Source organism: Orcinus orca, chromosome 9, assembly GCF_937001465.1.
Source record: "Orcinus orca chromosome 9, mOrcOrc1.1, whole genome shotgun sequence".
Classification (NCBI taxonomy): domain Eukaryota; kingdom Metazoa; phylum Chordata; class Mammalia; order Artiodactyla; family Delphinidae; genus Orcinus; species Orcinus orca.
The window spans coordinates 67,676,999-67,699,475 of NC_064567.1; the positions used below are offsets into that span (position 1 = coordinate 67,676,999).

General features: G+C 36.5%; 1 protein-coding gene across 1 annotated transcript in view; it reads right to left on the reverse strand.

Annotated features, from left to right (window-relative positions):
- Positions 1 to 16,251: 16,251 nt before the first annotated feature.
- Positions 16,252 to 22,477, reverse strand: part of AGMO (alkylglycerol monooxygenase) — a 327,751-nt gene continuing 321,525 nt past the window's right edge. The window contains exon 13 of the mRNA XM_004263480.3: positions 16,252 to 16,992. Coding sequence (XP_004263528.1) covers positions 16,918 to 16,992 — 75 coding nt within the window. The 3' untranslated portion in view covers positions 16,252 to 16,917. The remainder of the gene's footprint in view (positions 16,993 to 22,477) is intronic.

Here is a 22,477-nt window from a genome sequence, read left to right on the forward strand (position 1 = left end):
ATTAATATCTTTTAGTGTAAAGAAACATTGATTTAAAGCTCTGTGATTCCTTCTGCTTTATTTCAATTTCTTCTAGTTCTATATCGTGTTAACTTTAATACATTTAAAATTTTAAAATAACATGAAGAGTATGATCACATTTTATCTTTCTTATTTACATCTGTGTTTATAAATGCAAGAGGTCTGAAATGGTGTTTGTAAAAAACTGAGGACCAATATTCCTCAACAGTAGCATTTGGGGGAATTGTTACTTCTTTTTTAGACTTCTTCCAATACTTGTATGTATTTCTTGAATTGCTAGAATATTTGCCCCTAAATACATAGATGCATATGTGTATAAATAGATAGATACGTGTGCCACACCTTTTGTATATACCCATCCATAGATATGTAAATACATATAGTCTAGAAAAATTAAGTTAAGATTTTTTTCCTGGGAGGAGGGGAGTGGTATTAGGGAAGGGCAAAAAGGAACGATCACTTTTTACTCTCTATATACTATTTGCATTTAATCATGTATTACTTTTGTGATTTTAAATGTCTAATTTTTAATCAAGAAAAGAGAGAAGTTAAATTTTAAGAAGGGTACTTTTCTCCATCACATGCTTGATTTTCTTGGTTAAAGCTCAAAGAAAATGTTGGGATATTTGGTAAGGTCTGCAACCCAGCTGAATGTAGGGAAAATATGTACCTTATAGGTTGTTTTATCAAACAGGGCTTGGGTCTTGGAGTGTGTGTTCTGTATTTCCACGGATTGTCTGAGAGTTCCTTTAAACACAAAATGCCCTACGTAGGCCTAGTACATCCAGGTCTACTTAATTGAAGAGAAGTTTGAGTAGTAGTTATAGAGTAACATATATGCTTTGTTGGGCAAACATATTTTTGCTCAAGTGACAGATTGGGAAAAGTCCTAGCTAAAATATTCCCCAAATATTTTTTAAAAGGATATTCACATGTTGAATCAATGAAATTAGTTCAAAAAACTTCCTTTTCTTTATGTTACTGATTCATGATAGAAAGAAAAATCTTTTCTTTAGAGCCTGATAGAGTACATTCTAACTTAAGTCAAACTACTGTTTTCTTTCACTACATAATGTTCAATTGTTAGTTTGAATCATGAACACATTGCCTAGATTACATGAGTTTTAAAGAATATGTAATTATATTTGCAATAACAACTACTGGCTTTAAAAAAGGCCTATAATACTGAAAACTCATGTAAATGTGTTTTCAGGCAATTAGAGAATGGTGTCATTAAAATGGTTAATCTATTTTACATTCTTAATTTTTAATTTAAAATGGGGTTTTAAATTTAATGAATCCATTTTTATTTGTCTTCAAAAAACAAACATACACATATTCTCCTGTTTTCCAATAGATGTCAGTATCAAAAAAGTAAAGAGCAAGTCTAGTCATTTAATATAATTGTCTTGCAGTACAAAGGAGAATATTTTTTTCCCTTCTTTCTGGTTTCATGTACTCAGAATTTCTAGAGCTGGTCTAAGCAATCCAACAAGGGACAGTAGTTTTAAAATACATAATGGTTATTATTTTTTTTTGAGGGGGTAGGAATTCATGTAGTTAGTGTAGGTAGGAATTATGGTACATGAAGTGGAAGAAAATAGTAAGGAAACATCTGAGTGTTTTCTAGATAATCCCTATTTCTTTCTTTGTGTCTCTTCTCTGTATAAAGATCTAATTCCTCCTTGTTAGTTCCCATTTCCAAATGTTAATGCACAAATGATTTTCTGTTCAAAAAAGTTGTTTACATGTTTTCACATGGCATTTTAATCTTTGAAATGCACAATGTCTTTTTAAAAATAATAACATCACTAGTCTTTATCTCCTTTCCGTTTTCACTATCACAGAACTTTAATTTACCTTAAATGAAACATCATATTAAGAATAAGTATTAATTACTAGAGTTTTAAAATTAATTCAGCAACAATATACAGAATTCAAGGCTGGAGAGAATTGAGGATTTAGGATTTTGTCAAAAATGGGAAGGAATTTTACTCTGAAATTTGTATTTAATCATATGTTACCAGTATAAATTGAGTCCTAACAGATTTTAACATGGTATGTAAATCGCAGAGCAGATCCATTACAGACTCATGGAACTTCTGAACTAAGGTCATGAGGAAGCAATTGTGTCACCATATACAAAGAGCAGAAGTGCAATGGCATTGGGAGGAATGGTTTGCAAACTCAGGTCATGCCTGCCATTTTGTTTCATTCCGTTACACTTATCTAACTTTACCTTTTTCTACTTTTAGACTTCAGAATTTGTATCTACTTAATTTATCAAGAGAGAAATGAAAAAGGATCTCATGCCATCTGCACTCTTCAAAATCTTAGAGACTAAAGGACATGAAAGCATTGCTTTTAATAAGATTAGGTTCATGCATTTGAAACATACCACAAACAAAAAAAGTTAATACCTGAGTTAATAGAAAGAAAGAAAAAGGTGTTTCTCATAGTTCGCACAAACTCTGTTCTTTACAAACTCTGGTCTGTCTCTTAAATTAACTGCTTTTATTTTTATAAGAAAATTCACATTGTTTTTGTAAAAACTCAAAGAGCATAAGAAGGGTTACCAGGGGGTAAGCGGGGCAGAGGGACAAAATGGGACATTGGGATTGACATATACACACTACTATATATAAAACAGATAACTAATAAGGACCTACTGTATAGCACAGGGAACTCTACTCAGTACTCTGTAACAGCCTATATGGGAAAAGAATGTAAAAAACAGTGGATATATGTATATGTATAACTGATTCATTTTGCTGTACACCTGAAACTAACACAACATTGTAAAAAACAAAAAAGAGAGCATAAGAAGAATTATATAGTAATGAAAATAATAATACAAGAAAATGAAAATGAACAGTGTCCTCCCAGCCCACCAAAAGTTCTATTCCTTCAGAAGCAAATCCTCTTACTATTTTCTGGTTTCAATTTCACTGGTATTTATTTCAATCTTTAAATTCTCTTTTATAACACTTTTTTTGGGTTCACAAAACATATACATTTTCTACTGATTTCTTCTTATAATAAGAAAGTAATTGTCTCACATTTGTCACCTGCTACAACTCCTTTCCCCCTCTACATCAGAAAACTTTCTTAAACCTCCATTTTGCATCCATTTTCCATAAACAGCATCTTTTAACCCCTCTCTCTGTAAAATGGAAGACATTAGAGCTTCCACCAATATCTCCACTTCTCTCTATCCCCTCCCCACTCCCTATTTGCTTTCTGATTCTCTTGTTTTACAATGCTAAAGTTAAAGATATATACATTCTCTTCAATAGCCATAGTTACACTGTACACTATTTCTAAGAAGCATTCTAGGAATAAAGATGATTTACTATCTTTCTTTCTTTTGGGGGTCCTTATCCACTCCTGTGTCTCTCAATAGCAAAAATTTGGGGCAAAATTAAAATTAATTTTATATTTATACCCCAAGAAATCCTCAATTATTCCCAAGATCATATTACCTAAGTATTCCACTCCCTTCACACCTTCTGACTCTGCAGACCTCCTTTCTGTTCCAATCTCTGTTCCTGGTACTTGTCTTCATCCTGAAAAATCCTCTTACTGCCTTCTTGGAAATGTTGAATCTATTGTTTCCTGGACCATATTTTCCTCTTTCTTGGTTTATTCCTTGTTTTGCCAGAGCACTTTGTTGAAAAACTAAGAAAGGAATTTTCCAGGGAAAGCTTTTCTGAATGACTTAAATGTCTTTATTCTATCTACCTACTTCATTGATAGATTGACTGATTTGGAATTCTAGGTTAAACCTCATTTCCCCTCAGTCCTCTGAAGGCACTGTTATGTTGTCTTCCACCAGACTACTGCTATTGAGAAATCTGAAAAACATTTGTTCCATAACCTGGTCTTTCTGGAAACACTTAGGAGCCTTACTGCACAGAAATTTCATGGTGATGTGTCTGATTATAGATCTTTTCTTGTTGTTTTTGTTGTTCCTGTGTGTATAAGTTGGTGGGGTTTTTGTTTGTTTTGTGTGTTTTTTGGCGGCTTTCCTCCTCTATCTAGTGTCTCTTCATGAGACAGAGGCTGTAGTAAAAATAACTATGTACTTTGTCCACAAGTAGAGATTCTTGCCTCCCTTACTTAGGCTGCATGTAAACAGTCAAGGAGCCTTGTGTTAAGTTTTGGAACGATTAAAGGCCAAAATGAAATAGGCTTTGTTCTAGGGTACCAACTCTTAAATTTTTCAAAGTTCATTAGAGAAAAATTCTCATTTTATTTTCTGGGGCAGAATCACCTGGCTCTTGGCATTTCGTGCTAAATGCAGAGAAGTCTTCCACATAAAATTTTAATGAATTCTTATTTTAATTCCCACATTTCATTCCTATCCATTTCTATCTGTTGAGATTCCTCAGGGACAAATCTCCTTTTTTCTTATCTAGAGGCACTCCATATTCTTCACTGGGCCCTATGCCAGACTACTTTACCAGTCACTACTTACCCATGAGCTGGCTCTCACCTCCCCAAAGCTCCTAGCTTTCTAATTCCTCCCCTCCTATTCTCTTCTTTATTTCTAGATACATACTTTTTTTATTCTATTACTCCTAAAGGAATAGATTTTTAGGAGGGAAAGGAGATAGACTTGTAGGTTCAATACATCATTTGATATTGGAAGGCTCCCTCGTTTTTTTCTTTAATTTTAATATTCATTATAACAAAATTACAGGAGTTTTGGATATCTGTGTTTTGATTCTGATGATTGTTTGTTGTATTTAGTTTTAATATAGGCAGCTCCTAAGAAAGAAAACAGGAAACTTTGTTACTTTGTTAACAGTGAATGAGTAGAACTCAGGGATTTCCAAAGCTTCTGAGGGTGTTGTCTATAGAACTTATAGCTAAAAACATACATTGTACAACTATGTTCACAGCAGCATTGTCACAATAGCCCAAAGGTGGAAGCAACCCAACAGCCCATCAATGGACGAAAGGATAAACAAAATGTGGCATATGCATATAATGAAATATTCAGCCTTAAAAAGGTAGGAAATTCTGACACGATACAACATGGATGGGTCTTGAAAACATTACGCTAAGTGAAATAAGCCTGTCGCATAAGGACAAATATGGTGTGAGTCCACTTTTATGAGGTACCTAGAATACTCAAAATCATAGAAACAGAACGTAGGGTGGTGGTTTCCAGGGACTGGAGGAAGGAGGAAGGGAGAGTTAGTGTTTAATGGTTACAGAGTTTCAGTTTTGGAAGATGAAAAGTTCTGCAGAAGGATGGTGGGGATAATTACACATCAATGGGAATATACTTAATGCCATTGAACTGTACACTCAAAAATGGTTAAATTGTCAGTGTTATGTGTATTTTACATCAATAAAAATATTTTTAAAACATATTGGAGAATGTATTTCTTTGGTTCACATATGCTTTTCATTACTGATCACGATGGCATATATTAGCAATTGAGAAGGCTTCTATCTTTATATGTCTACTTTACCCTTTTTATATATTTTCCTTTCTCCCCCCGACTTCAGAGAAAATAAAACTGCTCACATCCGAAACCCACACAGTTGGAAGAAGATCCAAGTAAATGGATCTCATGGTCCCCATCCATTCTACAGGGTGAAAGAGAACAACGGAGCAGGTGTTTGAAGTTTGCAAGTGTTCATTTTTTTACTACCTCTCATGATATTCTGCTGTTTCAATTTCCAACATATAAAATGTTAATTTCATGCTTTAGATGAATCACTTTCCTTGGGGAAAAACCAGACTTAAACACCTTTATTTGTCTAGATTTTGTTCTTGACTTTCAGCTCAGTGAGAGATGATGTAATATATCAGATTCTAGATTCAAATGCTCCCAGTTCTCTTTCAGATCCTTCCATTTAACCACCATATGACTTTTAGCAAGGTGCTTACTCTCTCAAAGGCTCAGTATTCTCAGCTATAAAATGGGCATAATGAATACTTACTAGTGTGGATGTGAAGATCCAAGCAGTTAGTGCACAAGGCAAGAAATTGATAACCTGTTAGCATCTATGACATATTTGGGGGCCAAACTGCAGTTAGATTAGAGTTAATTAGGCCTTTTAGCATCATGGAATTATATTCAAGTAAAAACCCATATAAAATCAATTGTCTTTAATGCCATGAGGGGCACAGAAAAGACAACATAGGGAATTTTTTTCAGTTTATTAAATACAAAAAATTACAATAAAATTGCAAGTACAGTTTTCTAAAATGTGATTGTCTTTGTTAAGCCCATTTTGATTAGACAGAAAACAGCGTGTTCTAATAATTTGCTTAAAATCTGTTAAAAGTAATACCTCCTGGGGAAACAGCCTTTAATTTAATCTCTCCCATCTCCACCAATCTGAATATTTTAACAATTATCCTATATTTAATCTCCATCTCAAATATCAGAATGCTCATTTGAATTTGAATTTCTGAAGCTTTAAAAGAAATAAAATAGTATTTCTCTTTGGAGAAAGGCAAAGGAAGGAAGGAAGGAAGGAAGGGAAGGAGGGAGGAAGGAGAGAAGGAATGAAGGCAAGAAGGAAAGAAGGAAGGAAGGAAGGAGAGAGAAAGAAAAAAGGTTATTTTATAAAAAGAATCATGAGAGCTACAAATAAATTGTTTTATCATGTGATACTGGTATTAACAATAAAATTTTAAAAATCTATTCTTTTAAACTTTCCCCAGAATATAAAGTTTAAAAAAATTATGTAAGATTAAAATTCATGAAAGCATTTTTTTATATCCATATTATAATATACTTTACTTTATCATCTTTAAAAATGCCTCCAAAGTGGTCATCATCCTATTCACTGTTAATCTTCAATGCATATTTTGGTTGAATATTGATTTTAACTAATTTTATCAGTCCCTTTCAGAAAAATAAATTGAAAGGTATGATACATTTAAGTTAGAAAATCTAATGTCTTTCAGTTTGCTTGCCTGTTTTTTGGCAGTAAACACATTGGGTCTCGACTTCATTCTAACTTTATGGTATTTTGTTGAAAAGGCTTCTTATGAATATATTTCTGTTTCTGGTAGCTGAATGAATGAGGCCTAGCATTTCTGAGTATGCTTGACATCTCCTAAACCACATACTTTGGCCATGTATGATATATGGCTCCAGGATAAGTAGTTCTTTCATGAAAGACAGCAGGGCTTCTGCCTTGTGACTGCCAGTCTGCATCCGAAGGAGGCTACCCTTCTCATGGATGCCAGGTGTGAACTGTGAGGGGTGAAGGCAGATGATTTGTCTGAAACTTAATCATATCCAGGGCTAGAACTTTCTTTTTGAAGATTAGAGCCCGAGAGCCTTGTTCAGTAAGGCTCTGAACCAACAGTGAATAGTGAAAACCATGATCTCTAAAGAATATGTGTCTTGTTTTCTATAAGAATAAGGTTAATAAAATTTCAATACCACTGCACTTAAGAGACTTGTTATATTGGCCTAGAATCAAAATTCATTAAGTAGGTTCCAAAAGTTCATGGTATGTATTCTTCCTGTCCAATCTTCTAAATATAGCTCTGTCCCATATAATTTTCAAAACTCTGTATACTGAATTTTAACTGTCCTCATACATAAGCTATTTAGTGGGCAAGATGTCCAGACCCACATGCTGTAGATGAAAACAAACCAACCCCCAAAACTCATCTGTGAGCATTTACAGGTATGTATATCAATATTCTTGTTGCTCTCAATACCTTGGTCATTACAGTTGGAAAGTCTCCCCTTTACTGGAGAAGTCAAGTCTAAGGCTGGTTATTTTTTCGCTAATATTTTGTTGGTAATTTGCCACTTGGTAAAACTGGCTTCAAGAGTTCCAGAAAACACTTGGCTCCCAACAACACAAAGGATCATTGCAAGCATTTTTGGTTAGTGCTGATTGAATGCAGATTGCAGGACTGTTTTGCTAGACCACATTATTCTTTCAAATGTTTCTCCAGTAGTCGCATATTACTTTCTAATGATAATCATTTGCATTCTCAAAGCCCGTTTTTGCCCCTGATGTTTTACGAGGAATTTACTCAGAGTTCATCTCTGTCTTCACTGTGCTTCCCTCTGGTTTGAGTGGAGGCCTGCAGCTTCTGGGCTTTGGCATAGCCATGGTAATAAATGGCTGCAAAGGACCAGTAGGAAGAAACCTATGAAAACCACCCAGCATAGGCTCTAGAGCAGGTGATGGGCAAAGTAGAATGCTATCATTTCCCATACTCACAGAAAAAGAAAAAATGAAGGGTGTGCTATGAACTCTATTTCAACACCATACTTAAGAGCTGTTTTTCTTAAGAATGTTACCGCTCTTAGTCTTCTAATGTAATGGAAAAGCTAAACCGAAGGTTAGGCAAGTCAGTTGGATGTTTGGGCCTAGCCAGCTCCCAGTTTTTCTTTTCGTGTCTGCTGCTTCCGCCCTCATATGCTTCCTTCTCTCCACTTCTGGTGGTCAAAGGCCTACTCTGCAGATGTTTCTCCCACACAGTGGAAACATTCTCTAATGTGTCTGTACACTTCCCGGCTCTGTTCATATGGGAAAAGGAAAAACTGGAGAGACATAATGAATTTCTGGATTGGTCTTATTCCCTTTTGTGCCTTTCAAAAGTGCTGAAACAGAGAAAAAAATTACTTTAGACCTATTCACCTTTCCCACACTGCTTGCTACAGAAATTGGTTTATAAAGTCATTGTTTTTACTTTTAAAAAGTAAATAAATAATCTTATCATACCATCTTTCAGAAGTCTCAAGACAGCTAGTCTGTGTTAGAAAACTTTTATAATTTGTTTAAATTGTATTTTTTTTTTTTTTTTTTTCGGTACGCAGGTCTCTCATTGTTGTGGCCTCTCCCATTGCGGAGCACAGGCTCCGTATGCGCAGGCTCAGCGGCCACGGCTCACGGGCCCAGCCGTTCCGTGGCATGTGGGATCTTCCCGGACCAGGGCACGTACCCGTGTCCCCTGCATCGGCAGGCGGACTCTCAAGCACTGTGCCACCAGGGAAGCCCTGTATTGTTTTTAAAATAAGAGTGATAAATGCTGCAGACTTGGAAAATGAGACTATAAGCATATACATAGATTGCATCCTGGAATTTTCAAATAATTTTCATAAAGAGATGCTCTTCCCTATTTGCACAGCGGAGTACAGGACCAGTATGCTGAAAACGCAGGACTCACAGAACACAAAAGAAAAGAGTGGCTTTAATTTTCTCCACTCCCCCTCCATTCTCTCTGTAAAGCCCAAGCCATTTCTCTGCCCTTGAATGACATCTTGAGCAGCATCCATAAACGGGCCGAGTTCTCTTTGAATCTATTTCCTTTAGTCACTTTAGTCCTAAAAATATTCTCAGTTCAAAAATTAATATGCCAATGTCTCTGTTTGAAAACCAACTCTGAACTTTATTAGAGGTTCTTCCTCTCCTGTGACCCCTCCCTCCTGATTTGGCCTGCTGCAGGTGAGAAGTATGTAGTGAACCTGTGAGTGTGTGCTGTGTGCTGTGTGTGTGTGTGTGTGTGTGTGTATGTGTATGTGTCCTGTAGGAAGGGTATTGGGGTTTTGATCTTGGTTTCTCTTTACTTTATCATGTCTTCTCTGCTGAAGCTCAGAGCTTAGTCATGGTTGAAACCTAAGGGTCAGGAAAGAGCTTTCCTGGCCACCACTGATTTCCTGCTATTTCCCCACACCCTTGGGGGAAAATAAGACTAACTATCCACTAGGATCTCTCAGGTCAATTCCTGACAAGGGTGATGCCTTCCCAACTGCTACTCCTGGCTCCAACCTCATGTCACCATTGGGCTGTACACCTCCAGCATCTCTTAACCGGCGTCCTGTCCCCCCAGCTGTCCTATGCCAGCTCTCACACTCACTGTGGCCTTCTAGTTCATGGGAAAACTTGCAAACGAGACCCAGTGCCATGAGTGTGGTTACTTCCCAAATGCAGCCACTGGCCACTTGGCCAGAGATGGGTCAGACAGAAGTCCACCGAAGCATGCCACAAGCTTCAGAGGATGAATAGCTAGCTCTTAATTGGCTTCTCTGAAGCTTCGCTTACAAAGTTTGAGGGAAGGGGAAGGAAGCACTGCCAACTTTTCCCATGTCAAGCGAGGGACAGGTGGAATCTTCATTCCATCAAGCTCTCTCCAGAAATTCTCTCTCCTATCCTCATTTCCTAAACTCACAAATCTTCTTTTGTGTGAGGAGTTAAGAGTCTTAGCATGAATTTAAGACAGTGGAGGTCTTTCATGGTTTTCTATAATCTCACTTTGGAATTTAGGATTAGCTGGTAACTATTATCTTGGGATTCAGCCAAAACTGAGATTGAAAGATATTGGTTTTACCTTGGGTTAATATATGGTCTTAAATAACTAGGGAGTTCATTAATTCACTCATGACACATACTTATTGAGCACCTCCTGTGTGTCAGTCATTATTTGAGTAGCTGGGGAAACAGGACTATAAAACTATAAGAAATCCCTGCTCTCACAGACACTTAGCGGAGAGTACTAAGTATTCTCTGTTGATTTAAATAAAATAAACAAGAAAGATAAGTAAAACTAAAGCATGCAAGTAATAAGGAGAAAAATAAATAGAAGAATTCTTTGGGGATATGTGTGTGTGTGTGTGTGTGTGTGCGTGTGTGTGTGTGATTTTAGTGAGAGAAAACTTCATTAAGAAGGCATTTGATTAAAGACCTGTTGAGGTTAGAGATCAAATCACACAAACAATATCAGTTTGCTAGGGCTTCCACAGCAATGTACCACAAACTGCGGGGCTGAAACAACAGAAATTTGTGGTCTCACAGCTCTGGAGGCTAGAAGTCCAAAACTAATGTGTCACTGGGTTTGGTTCCTTCTTAGAGTTGTGAGGGAATATATGTTCCATGACTCTCTCCTAGCTTCTGATAGTTTGCAGGCAACCTTGGTTGTTCTTGACTGGGAGACACATCACCCTGATTTTTGCCTTCACGTTTCCACGGCATTCTCCCTGAGTGTATGTTTGCCCAAATTTCCACATTTTGTAAGAACACCAGTCGTATTGGGTAAGGGTCCATGCTACTCCAGTATAACCTCATCTCAACCTAATTACATCTATTAACTACACTATTTCCAAATAAGGTCACATCTTAGGTTTTCGGCAGGGTGGGGGGTTAAGACTTGAACATTTGAATTTTGGGTGGACACAATTCAACCCATAATGCCAACATCTGGAGGAAGACACTGCAGGTAGATGAAAGAGTACAGATTGATAAACATTTTATGCAAGTTACATATTTAGCATGAATTTTCTGGAAAAAATTCTGTACTTAATTTATCATTAAACATGCATTTATTTATCAATTTTTTGACTTACTGATGCAAATTAGCAGCCTGATGGTTTTGTTCCTGCAGAGTATTGTATAGGACAAGGTAAGGCTTCTTAGTGTGCCACGTGGCTGCCAGATGCCGTTGTTAGACAGCCTCCCCACATCTCCTGCCTAGAAGGAATTAGCCATCCTTAGACACTGACTGTCTTAGCACACAGCGTATTACCAGCAAAGTAAAATGCATGCTGTGTACTATTCCTGAAAGGAGATGTTAGTTGCATTTTGTCTGATTAGGGCAGAGCAGGAGGAAGAGAAACTATTACATATGGACATCTTTCATACTTAACTTTGTATTAAAGTAAGAACTCTCTTCACTGCACATCCACCTTTCACTTTATCACAAGAAGCCCTGGCAAAAGCCAAAAGTACAAAATCCATGTCTATCAAACTTAATCCAGTACATTTTAATTCTGCTATTAATAATATTTCATTAAAAATGAGGGCGTCCCTGGTGGCGCAGTGGTTGAGAGTCCGCCTGCCGATGCAGGGGACACGGGTTCGTGCCCCGGTCCGGGAAGATCCCACATGCCACGGAGCGGCTGGGCCCGTGAGCCATGGCCACTGAGCCTGTGCGTCCGGAGCCTGTGCTCCGCAGCGGGAGAGGCCACAACAGTGAGAAGCCCGCGTACCGCAAAAAAACAAAAACAAAAACAAATAAAACCCACAAAAAAATGAAACATCAGGGGCAAATATAAACACGGCTATGACACCAATATTTTTTGATCACACTTCCTTTTTTTTTAAAAGTTATTTATTTATTTATTTAACATCTTTACTGGAGTATAATTCCTTTACAGTGTTGTGTTAGTGTCTGCTGTATAACAAAGTGAATCAGCTATATGTATACATATATCCCCATATCCCCTCCCTCTTGTGTCTCCCTCCCACCCTCCCTATCCCACCCTTCTAGGTGGTCACAAAGCACCGAGCTGATCTCCCTGTGCTATGCCGCTGCTGCTCACTGCCTATCTATTTTACATTTGGTAGTGTATATATGTCCACGCCACTCTCTCACTTCGTCCCAGCTTACCCTTCCCCCTCCCCGTGTCCTCAAGTCCATTCTCTATGTCTGCGTCTTTATTCCTGTCCTGCCCCTAGGCTCATCAGAACTATTTTTTGTTTTTTAGATTCTATATATATGTGTTAGCATATGGTATTTGTTTTTCTGACTTACTTCACTCTGTATGACAGAATCTAGGTCCATCCACCTCACTACAAATAACTCAATTTCATTTCTTTTTATGGCTGAGTAATATTCCATTGTATATATGTGCCACATCTTCTTTATCCATTCATCTGTTGATGGTCACTTAGGTTGCTTCCATGTCCTGGCTATTGTAAACAGTGCTGCAATGAACATTGTGGTACATGACTCTTTTTGAATCATGGTTTTCTCAGGGTACGTGCCCAGTAGGGATCATGTTTCCTTTGCCTGCTAGACTTCTGTCCTCTCCCCATCTCACTGACACTTACCTAAGCTTTAAACTTTCAGGTTTTTTTCAGGTTTGTGAGGATATGCAAAATAATCTCATAGTAAAGTATACTTTTCCTTGGATGGCATATCTAAATATCCATGCTTATTTAATCATTATCACACCATTCTTTTAATTAGCTATAGAAACAATATTCCCTTACATGGTACATCTCTCCTGCGTATTTCTGAATCTCAAGGAGAGGGTCTAGAGAAGTTTTCTTTCACTCTAGATTGCTTATAGCCTCTGTAACTTATCATTAGTAGAACCCTGAACAATATAGACTCTCTGGTACCACTTGAATCTTACGAAATCAGAATTCCAATGTTCCTACCAGCAAGTTTTCATTTTTAAAAAGATCCACGGATAATCCTAGTACATAAAGACAAAGGCTACTTCTTCCTGTGTTCTGCAATGTAAATCTATGCAAGTTAGGATTTTGGATTTATTGATGTTAAAACTAAAGGAGAACACACCTAGGGATTGATAGATACTGGTGAGTCTGGAATGGTTGAAAATCTGACTAAAGAGGTATGACACTTGCAGAATTCTAAAAAGCAGACACAACCCACAAGAGAAAACCATCAGTGCTTGCTTATTTGCTTTTTTTGCTAATGACTTTTTCCAATTGAGTTTTTGGTGAGGGAGAAGTTATCTGTTATGCTATTGAGAAGAAAAGGCAGCAGACTGGAGCAAGTTCCGAAAAAATACCCCAGTAACAGATAGAACATTGTTAAATCTACTTTCCTTGAGGTAGGCTTAAGATGGGGCCTGACACATTCCTTAGTTCTGCTGAAGATAGTGACATGAGAAATGTTTAAGATTCTGAAAGCCAGACTACCTCCGTGTTCTCTATCTTTCCTTGGGATTCTGGAAGCTACAAATGTAAAAATATAGAGGAGAGGGCATAAAAAAGGGAACTCACTTTCTAACTACCGTTGCTCTCCCTAATAAATCACAGTATGTTCATCATAATGTACACCATACCTTAAAGCATTCCACTCTATGGTTCTATTGCAGAACGTACACTGAATAACTGAATCATATATGACCAGTAAAGTGAAACGTGAGAACCTCTGATAAACATTAATGCAAGCAGGTAATGTTAACTGTAACAAAGATTCACGTACTTTGGTGATCCACTGAACTTCAGATACTCAAGGACAGATCCACATATTGCTGAATATCATGGCCATGAGATGATTAGATTAAGTTTAACCAAAATAATTAGAAAGAACAAGATGAAGGGGAAGTAAATGACACAACAAATAGAGCTAGAGTAATGGCCCATTTTATCAAATCAAATCAAGTACAGGAATGGACTTCTTTTAGACATATGGCAATCCTATAAAATAACCTGGGCCTTATCACTTTCAGAAAGATCTTATGTTCTGTACTCGTGCACCTAGTCAACTAATCCATCCTGTAACCAAACTACTTTTTCTCTGAACTTTGTTTTGTACCTTGGAGCATCAAATTGAATAGGAAGTTCTCTGAACTTAAACTCCTGAGGCTGTATTCTAAAGTTCTGCCTTGGGTATCTGATATCATGTAAAGGAGAAACATGGCCTTCAATGTCAGAACTCAGAGGTTTTAAATTTTCTTCTGACAATCGATTAAGCATGATAGGTCTGAGCACGTTTTTTAAACTCTCTCAGCCTCAGAATTCTCTTCTGTAAAATGGTATCAACAGCACTTAATTCCCAGGATTTTAGAGAGTAAAGGAAAGAATGCTAATCGAGTATTACTCAATAAACAAATATGTCTTCCCTCTCTCTAGCCTTCCTTATGGTAGATTATCAAACCTGAGAATATTCATAATCATTTCAAAGTCAGTTGACACCTCTCCAGTACAAGTGCTGAGTAATTGATGAACCCTATTTTTAGTGCTTTTCTCTTGAGAGAATGAGAGAGAGAGAGAGGTAAAGTGTTTCCAGTCAAGAGTAAGCATAAATTACATGGCATGACTCAAGATTAATTTACAACATTAATAATAGTTATCTGATCTGTCGTCATGTATTAGTGCTCGACAAGAGAAAACTTGACTGGAAAACTAACAAGGTTGAAGGTGAAGAAAAAAGTGCCCTGATTAACACACACAGGCCTTGGGAATATTACCTATCTGGGAATCACTTGTACTTTCAAAGGCCTGAAAATTCCTAGCTTGAAAATGTCTGCATTTCTAAAAAAAAAATAATAATAATTTATAATCATAGTGAGAGTAACTAGGAGAAAAGAAAATAGATTAATTTGAGTTGACTAAAAGAAAACTAAACATCAGCATAAAAGTATCTTTTATCAATTTTGAATTCTTTATTTCCATTATTAAGCTCATTCCTAGACCACTCCTATAAATTCATATATATTCAAGCATATATACATGTTTATACATGACTCATGGCGAAACCAATGAACTGTCATAACACATTAAAAATCTACTTACAGATTTGTGGAAGCTCTCTTTTCTTTGCTGTTCTTGAAGGCTGTAACCTATAGACTGAAGGGTTTTAGGATGTAGAATATGGGTATTCAGAGTTTTTATGCTATAAAATTAGCAATTTCAAGCCAACAGAGGTTCCCCTGCTTTAATACGATTCTAAATATGCCAAGCCCAGCAAGAACTGTTGGTAAGGGAGAAGAATAGGACTAATATCTGTTATGGGTTCAAGTATTTGCTCTAGCTCTGTGTTAAATTAAGAAGTAAAAAAAGATGAATGAAGCAAAGCCAATTCCCTACTTCTGACGCTTGAAATATAATTTGTTAATTTTTTCCATCATGCAAAATTTAATCTTCCTCTGCTTTTCCAGTTTTCAAAATAAATGTGCTTCAGTTTTGCATCATGAGTCCAGACACCTGCAGTTTGATTCTTCTTACTAGTTCCACAACTCTCTGTTCAAAGGTTAGAAAACATATTAAAAATAAGTCAACCGGGCTTCCCTGGTGGCACAGTGGTTGGGGGTTCACCTGCTGATGCAGGGGGCGCGGGTTCGTGCCCCGGTCCGGGAGGATCCCACATGCTGCGGGGCAGCTGGGCCCGGGAGCCATGGCCGCTGAGCCTGCGCGTCCGGAGCCTGTGCTCCGCAACGGGAGAGGCCACGGCGGTGGGAGGCCCGAGTACCGAAAAAAAAAAAAAAAAAAAAAAAGTCAACCAACTGATCAGCCTCTTTAAACCAGCAATGAATATAGGCAAAGCTCAGTGAAGGACAGTATTAACTGTTTTAGTGCTTATAACTTTGGTTACTTAAATTGTAAATTTAAATCTAAGAAATACTGGAAGAAGGAAAGAAAAATATTCCAACTGTTTTCAGACCTTCCCCCTTTGAACCATTTCCTGCTTATCTCTGTCAGTTCCCTCCTAATGAAATACTTGGCAGATTTTTACAATCCCAATGAATAATATACACACAATGCTTGAGCAATTTTATTTAGAGAGTCTTTTAACATGATTGTGACAATTTAAAATAGCACAGAAATACTGCACACTCCTCAATTTGCCAAAACAAACTGACCAAACGTATTAGACATATGTATCACAAATTAATCTACGGAATAAATGAATTCTGACGAATTCTGGTGATTTTCATTTCAGTGATGTCATTTTCTGTAATGTTACTCCTTAGGTTATATGGCTTTCAAAGGTAAACCTAGCCTTAGGCAGACAACTCATGTAATACATTTTTATGACAACAAATATGTATCCAAGCACAATTTTAGCAGACAGCAAATGAAAAGTTGTCTAAACAATGCTAATAAAATCTTAATTCCTTTTACTGTTTTGAAGTTATCCCTTATTCTCATACTCATTGGCTTAGATGTTACCAGTGGATGTAACATCATTCTATTTGAAATCATCTTCTTTCAACCCTAGCAATAAAGTAACTGCAGCTGACTTTAATTTTAATAGAGAATAATAAATGTGGAAAGGAAGCAAGAGTAGATAAATGTATTTACCTCACATTAGAGAAATAGTTCATATAATCATTATATAAAATTATACTTCCATAGGCAGTAGTAATATATTATTGTTGTGGACAAATGATTAAAACAAGAGAGTTGTGTACAAACGTTTAGTCATTTCCCAGGGTCTGAGACAAGTTGTTTCATGCTTCTTACTCCCCAGAAAGCAAAGCAGATGGAAAAAAAAACCTGAAGAAATAAAATACAGAGAGGAAGAACAATTAAAATTGATTCAATACTTCTGTTCAACTGAGTTAGAAATACCTTTCTAGGGGAAAATGAATATACATATTTTAAGCAATTAAATTATTCAAATTGAATCTAGCAGTTGTTCACTGATAGAATTTAGCCAACCCAGCTTAAAACATGTTATGTGAAGAGTAGGAGTAAAAAGTTTTGTTTCTGTGGCTTATAAAATAAAATATCCTCACAAATCTGGGTCATTTCTAGGGATGGGGCTATATAAATTAGGCAGTGAATGAAACAGAACTGTCTTCCGGCTTTTGGATACATTGCATGTTGTTTGTATTCTACTAAACAATCTCATTATTTATATAGTTTAAGAAGCCTTCGGAAAAGGAGAAATAAAAACAGTATTAAGGAATCATTTATCTCTGAGGCAATGTGATCGACCATATTATGAACTTCACCCAACATGAATTAAATTCTAAACACTGCTGACTTAACCACTTAGTCTTTTGATCTTCCCAGGTGTAAAACTGTAACTGCAAAATTCTCTTTAAAATTGAAGACATACTAAATCATAATAAACAGTCATAAGAATTCATTGAGTTTACCCCTTTGCTTTCAAGTAACACCACACATTCCCAATGAATCACCAAAATTTAACCAAGTAAAAGTGTTGACTTCTTATGATCCTAGCAAGAATGATAATACAGCCATCCTCAGGAAGAATTAACCGGTTGCAGAAATTTTCATTGTGTGTCATCTAAATGCCAAAAGACCTACACACACACACCTTCTGCTCTTCTTGAGGTAAAATCTAGGCACCGGTCATAGTCCTTACACCTCAGAGCTTTCCAAAGTCAACCCTTACCCTTTACCTATACACTAAAATTAAGCTATAGGATTTCTTTTATGATCTCCATTTTATGTGTTATTAGAGTGATGATGAAAAATGTCCAAACAGCTGGGGATATGGGGAAAGCTGTGAAAGCGTTTCTCCATACTTTTTTTTTACTGTGCAAACCTCTTCAAATGATTAAAATATGACCACTTGCCTCTCCCCAGAATGATCACAATTACTGAAAGATCCATTAAAATGTACAAAGAGACATAGTCAAGCAATAAGATGAAGGCGTGGGGAACTTTCTGGGGTGATGGACTAAAGTGAAGCCAAGGCCATTAACTGAGGCCAGTCATTCATTCACAGAAAATACCCTCAACTGCCATGAATTTGCTATTAAAGCCTGGATATGAAAATAACAACAACAACAAAACCCTCTTAAACCTGGATATTTAGATTAGATGGGTAGGTTGTTCAGTTTCATAGGAACCTTCTTGTTCTTTCTAGAGAACCATTATCCTTTACATTAGCTAATCTGATAGTTTTATTCAAATCCATGTGTTACTTTCAGCCTATAACATCCACAATATGAAAAAGAAATACCAAAAATAAAATCAAAAGTCATTTTGAAGCAGGAGTCAAGAATAATATTAACATTCTGGAGTTGCCTCAGAAATCAAATGCAATATACTTAAAGGCTGGTTTTGATTTTGTTTCTTTTGACTGTACTTCAACTAAAATGACCTCATGGGATTTCTCACGCGGTGCCAAGCAAAGTAATATCAAGATAAGGGATACTTGTGAAAGTTAGTAGATTGTGCAGTGAATTACATTTGTATATGCATATGGGTTAATGTTGGCAGAGGGATAGCTGAGAAGACAGCTTTCAAGTGGGACAGAGATGATAACTCTATGATATCGGGGTGAATAGTTTAATTTGGATCCACAATATTAACTGAGCAACTAATTGATACTTTGTGCTGTGCAAGGCACTGGTATCTGAAAAATATTTGGCAGCAGAAATTTTTATTGGTTTTCAATCTAGTGTCTAGGGTCACATGGATTATTTCATTGGTTGAAGTCTAGGGAGAATGAAACCTCTACAACTGTGTGTAAAATTTTGTATGTCATAATTCTCCTCTTCCCTACTCTCCACCCACTAGACTATCCATACTTTCATCTAGGGTCTCTGAAATATTAAGAACCTCTGATCTAACAAGAGTGTGAGAAAGGTTATAATTCAGTACTTGCCTTTGTTGTTAATTCACCACTTCCCAACTAAATCCTTCCACTTTTGAAACTATAAATCCAGTTCTATTTCCTTAAGGACCCATCCCTAATGAAAACACAAAGATCTTATCGTACTACCTAAAATGCTTTTACCTTCTTACCAAAAAGTGCAATGTTGCACAGTTTGTAGTTTTATTTTGTTTCTCTATTTTTGGTTTTCTATTTTTTCAGGCCCCTATGTATTATCCCTCCAAATGGAGGAGAAAAGCTAATGAAGTGAAGGGGTCAGATTCACATGTAAGATTAATGCACAGTGAAACCCTTGCTTAGGCTGGGCATCGTCTTAGATGCCTTTACTAGATTATAATGTTTTATTCTCACAGCAAACTTGGAGAATTGGTATCCAGTTTACTGGTGAGGCAATGGGAACTCATAATTTATGTGGTTTACCAAGCAGTCACAAAACTACTAAATATCAGAGCTTGTATGATGTTTTTGTTTACTTAATGTCCCCCAGAAAATCAAACTACACATCCTGGCATGTTAGTTCAGTGAATATGAATATCAATAGTGAATTTATTTTCTCTTTTTTAGTAATCACTGTACTTTTTTGCCACTAACTACTAGGTTTCCAAGACCTTTTCACAATCAATATTTTAAGCATAAAGTGGATTTTTTAATATATAATGAAATCCAGATTGGCACAAGATCACAGAAATTCAACGCAATGAATATGTCCTTCTCAAAATATGCATGACCCTGAAATAGACACCCAGTTTTATTAGAAAATAGTTAAACAGGAAAACACAGATTTGCTTTTATATTTTTGAATGTATGTATATACTTATAATAGATCTAAACATACATTTCATATATAATTTTAAGCTGGAAAACTACTTAACATGAACTCAATATGATCACTTGATTATTATAGTCATTTCATTTTAAATTTTCCCTTGTCCAATCTTCCTCTTGATTTTTGTATTAGGTTGTTCATTTTAGTTCTCCATAGCTGATCAGATTAAAAGTGTCATTTGAGATAATTGCTCATTAACATATTTCTCAATCAACTATTTGTACAATGAAGGCAGGGGAATTACTACTTAGGCCAGTGTAAGACTACATGGCAACCACAGCACTTTTTCTTTGCAATATTCTTCCCTAATCTGTAGATATGATGCTTCCAGATACGTACAAATTCAATGAACACTTCCTTTATTCTAGGTCTGGGCAAGTCCCATGATTGTAACAGCTGGATTCAAAATATGAAACAGAGGAAGTTCACTCTTGGTGTCAAGCCCTCTCTGTGTAACACATCATTAGTGGCCCTTGTCTTCAGGCTATTTCCTTGACTTCCCAGGGCCCTCCACTCTGATGCCTGAACTTTGGCCTGTACAGATGCTCTCCACATTTTCTCCGCCCCTTTCCCAAAAGTTCATCAATTGGCAGGTGGCTAATCTGAGCCATTAATCCATAATAAAATGTCAGCGGGAACTGATGTGTCATTCTGCTGCTCCTCCCCATTAAGTCTGTGTTTTTAGAGGCCTTATTAAAAACGGAGGAAATCAGGCATCTAATCCTTTTTTTTAACGTTTTAAAATTGAAATAGTTAATTTACAATGTTGTATTAGTTTCAATGTACAGCAAAGTGATTCAGTTATACATACATATATACATATATATCTATGCTTTTTCAGATTCTTTTCCATTATAGGTTATTACAAGGTATTGAGTTTAGTTCCCTGTGCTATACAGTTGGTCCTTGTTGGTTATCTATTTTACATAGAGTAGAGTATATATGTTAATCCCAAATGCCTAATTTATCTCTCACCCCTCCCCTGCTATCCCCTTTGGAAACCATAAGTTTGTTTTCTATGTCTGTGAGTCTATTTCTGTTTCATAAATAAGTTCATTTGTGTCATCTTTTTAGATTCCACATATAAGTGATATCATGTGATACTTGTCTTTGTCTGGCTTACTTCACTTAACATGATAATCTTTAGGTCCATCCATGTTGCTGCAAATGGTATTATTTCACTCTTTTTCATGGCAGAGTAACATTGCATTGTATATATATGTATCACATCTCCTTTATCAACCTGTCAATGGACATTTAGGTTGCTTCCACGTCTTGGCTATTGTAAATAGTGCTTCTGTGAACACTGGGGTGAATGTATCTTTTCAAATTAGAGTTTACTCCACATATATGCCTGAGCGTGGGATTGCTGGATCATATGGTAATTCTATTTTCAGTTTTTTAAAGAACCTCCATACTGTTCTCTATAGTGGCTGCACAAATTTACATTCCCACCAACAGTGCAGGAGGGTTCCCTTTTCTCCACATCCTCTACAGCATTTCTTATTTGTAGACTTTTTAACGATGGCCATTCTCACTGGTGTGAGGTGATACCTCATTCTAGTTTTGATTGCATTTCTCTAATAATTAGCGATGTTAAGCATCTTTTCATGTGCCTGTTGGCCATCTGTATGTCTCCTTTGGAGAAACGTCCATTTAGGTCTTCTGCCCATTTTTGGATTGGGTTGTTTGTTTTTTTGATAGTGAGCTGCATGAGCTGCTTGTAAATTTTTGAGATTAATCCTTTGTCAGTTGCTTCATTTGCAAATATTTTCTCCCATTCTGAGGGTTATCTTTTCATCCCGTTTATGGTTTCCTTGGCTGTGCAAAAGCTTTTAAGTTTCATTAGGTCCCATTTGTTTATTTTTGGTTTTACTTCCATTTTTCTAGGAGGTGGGTCAAAAAGGATCTTGCTGTGATTGATGTCATAGAGTGTTCTGCCTATGTTTTCCTCTAAGAGTTTTATAGTGTCTCACCTTACATTTAGGTCTTTAATCCATTTTTAGTTTATTTTTGTGTATGGTGTAAGGGAGTGTTCTGATTGCATTCTTTTACATGTAGCTGTCCAGTTTTCCCAGCACCACTTATTGAAGAAGCCGTCTTTTCTCCAGTGTATATCCTTGCCTCCTTTGTCATAGATTAGTTGACCATAGGTGCGTGGGTTTATCTCTGGGCTTTCTATCCTGTTCCATTTATCTATATTTCTGTTTTTGTGCCAGGACCATACTGTCTTGATTACTGTAGCTTTGTAGTATAGTCTGAAGTCCAGGAGCCTGGTTCCTCCAGCTCCATTTTTCTTTCTCAAGATTGCTTTTGCTATTCAGGGTCTGTTGGATTTCCATTCAAATTGAGAAATTTTTGGGGCTAGTTCTGTGAAAAATGCCATTGGCAGTTTGATAGGAATTGCATTGAATCTGTAGATTGCTTTGGGTAGTATAGTCATTTTCACAATGTTGATTCTTCCAATCCAAGAATGTAGTATATCTCTCCAGCTGTTTTTATCATCTTTAATTTCTTTCATCAGTGTCTTATAGTTTTCTGCATACAGGTCTTTTGTCTCC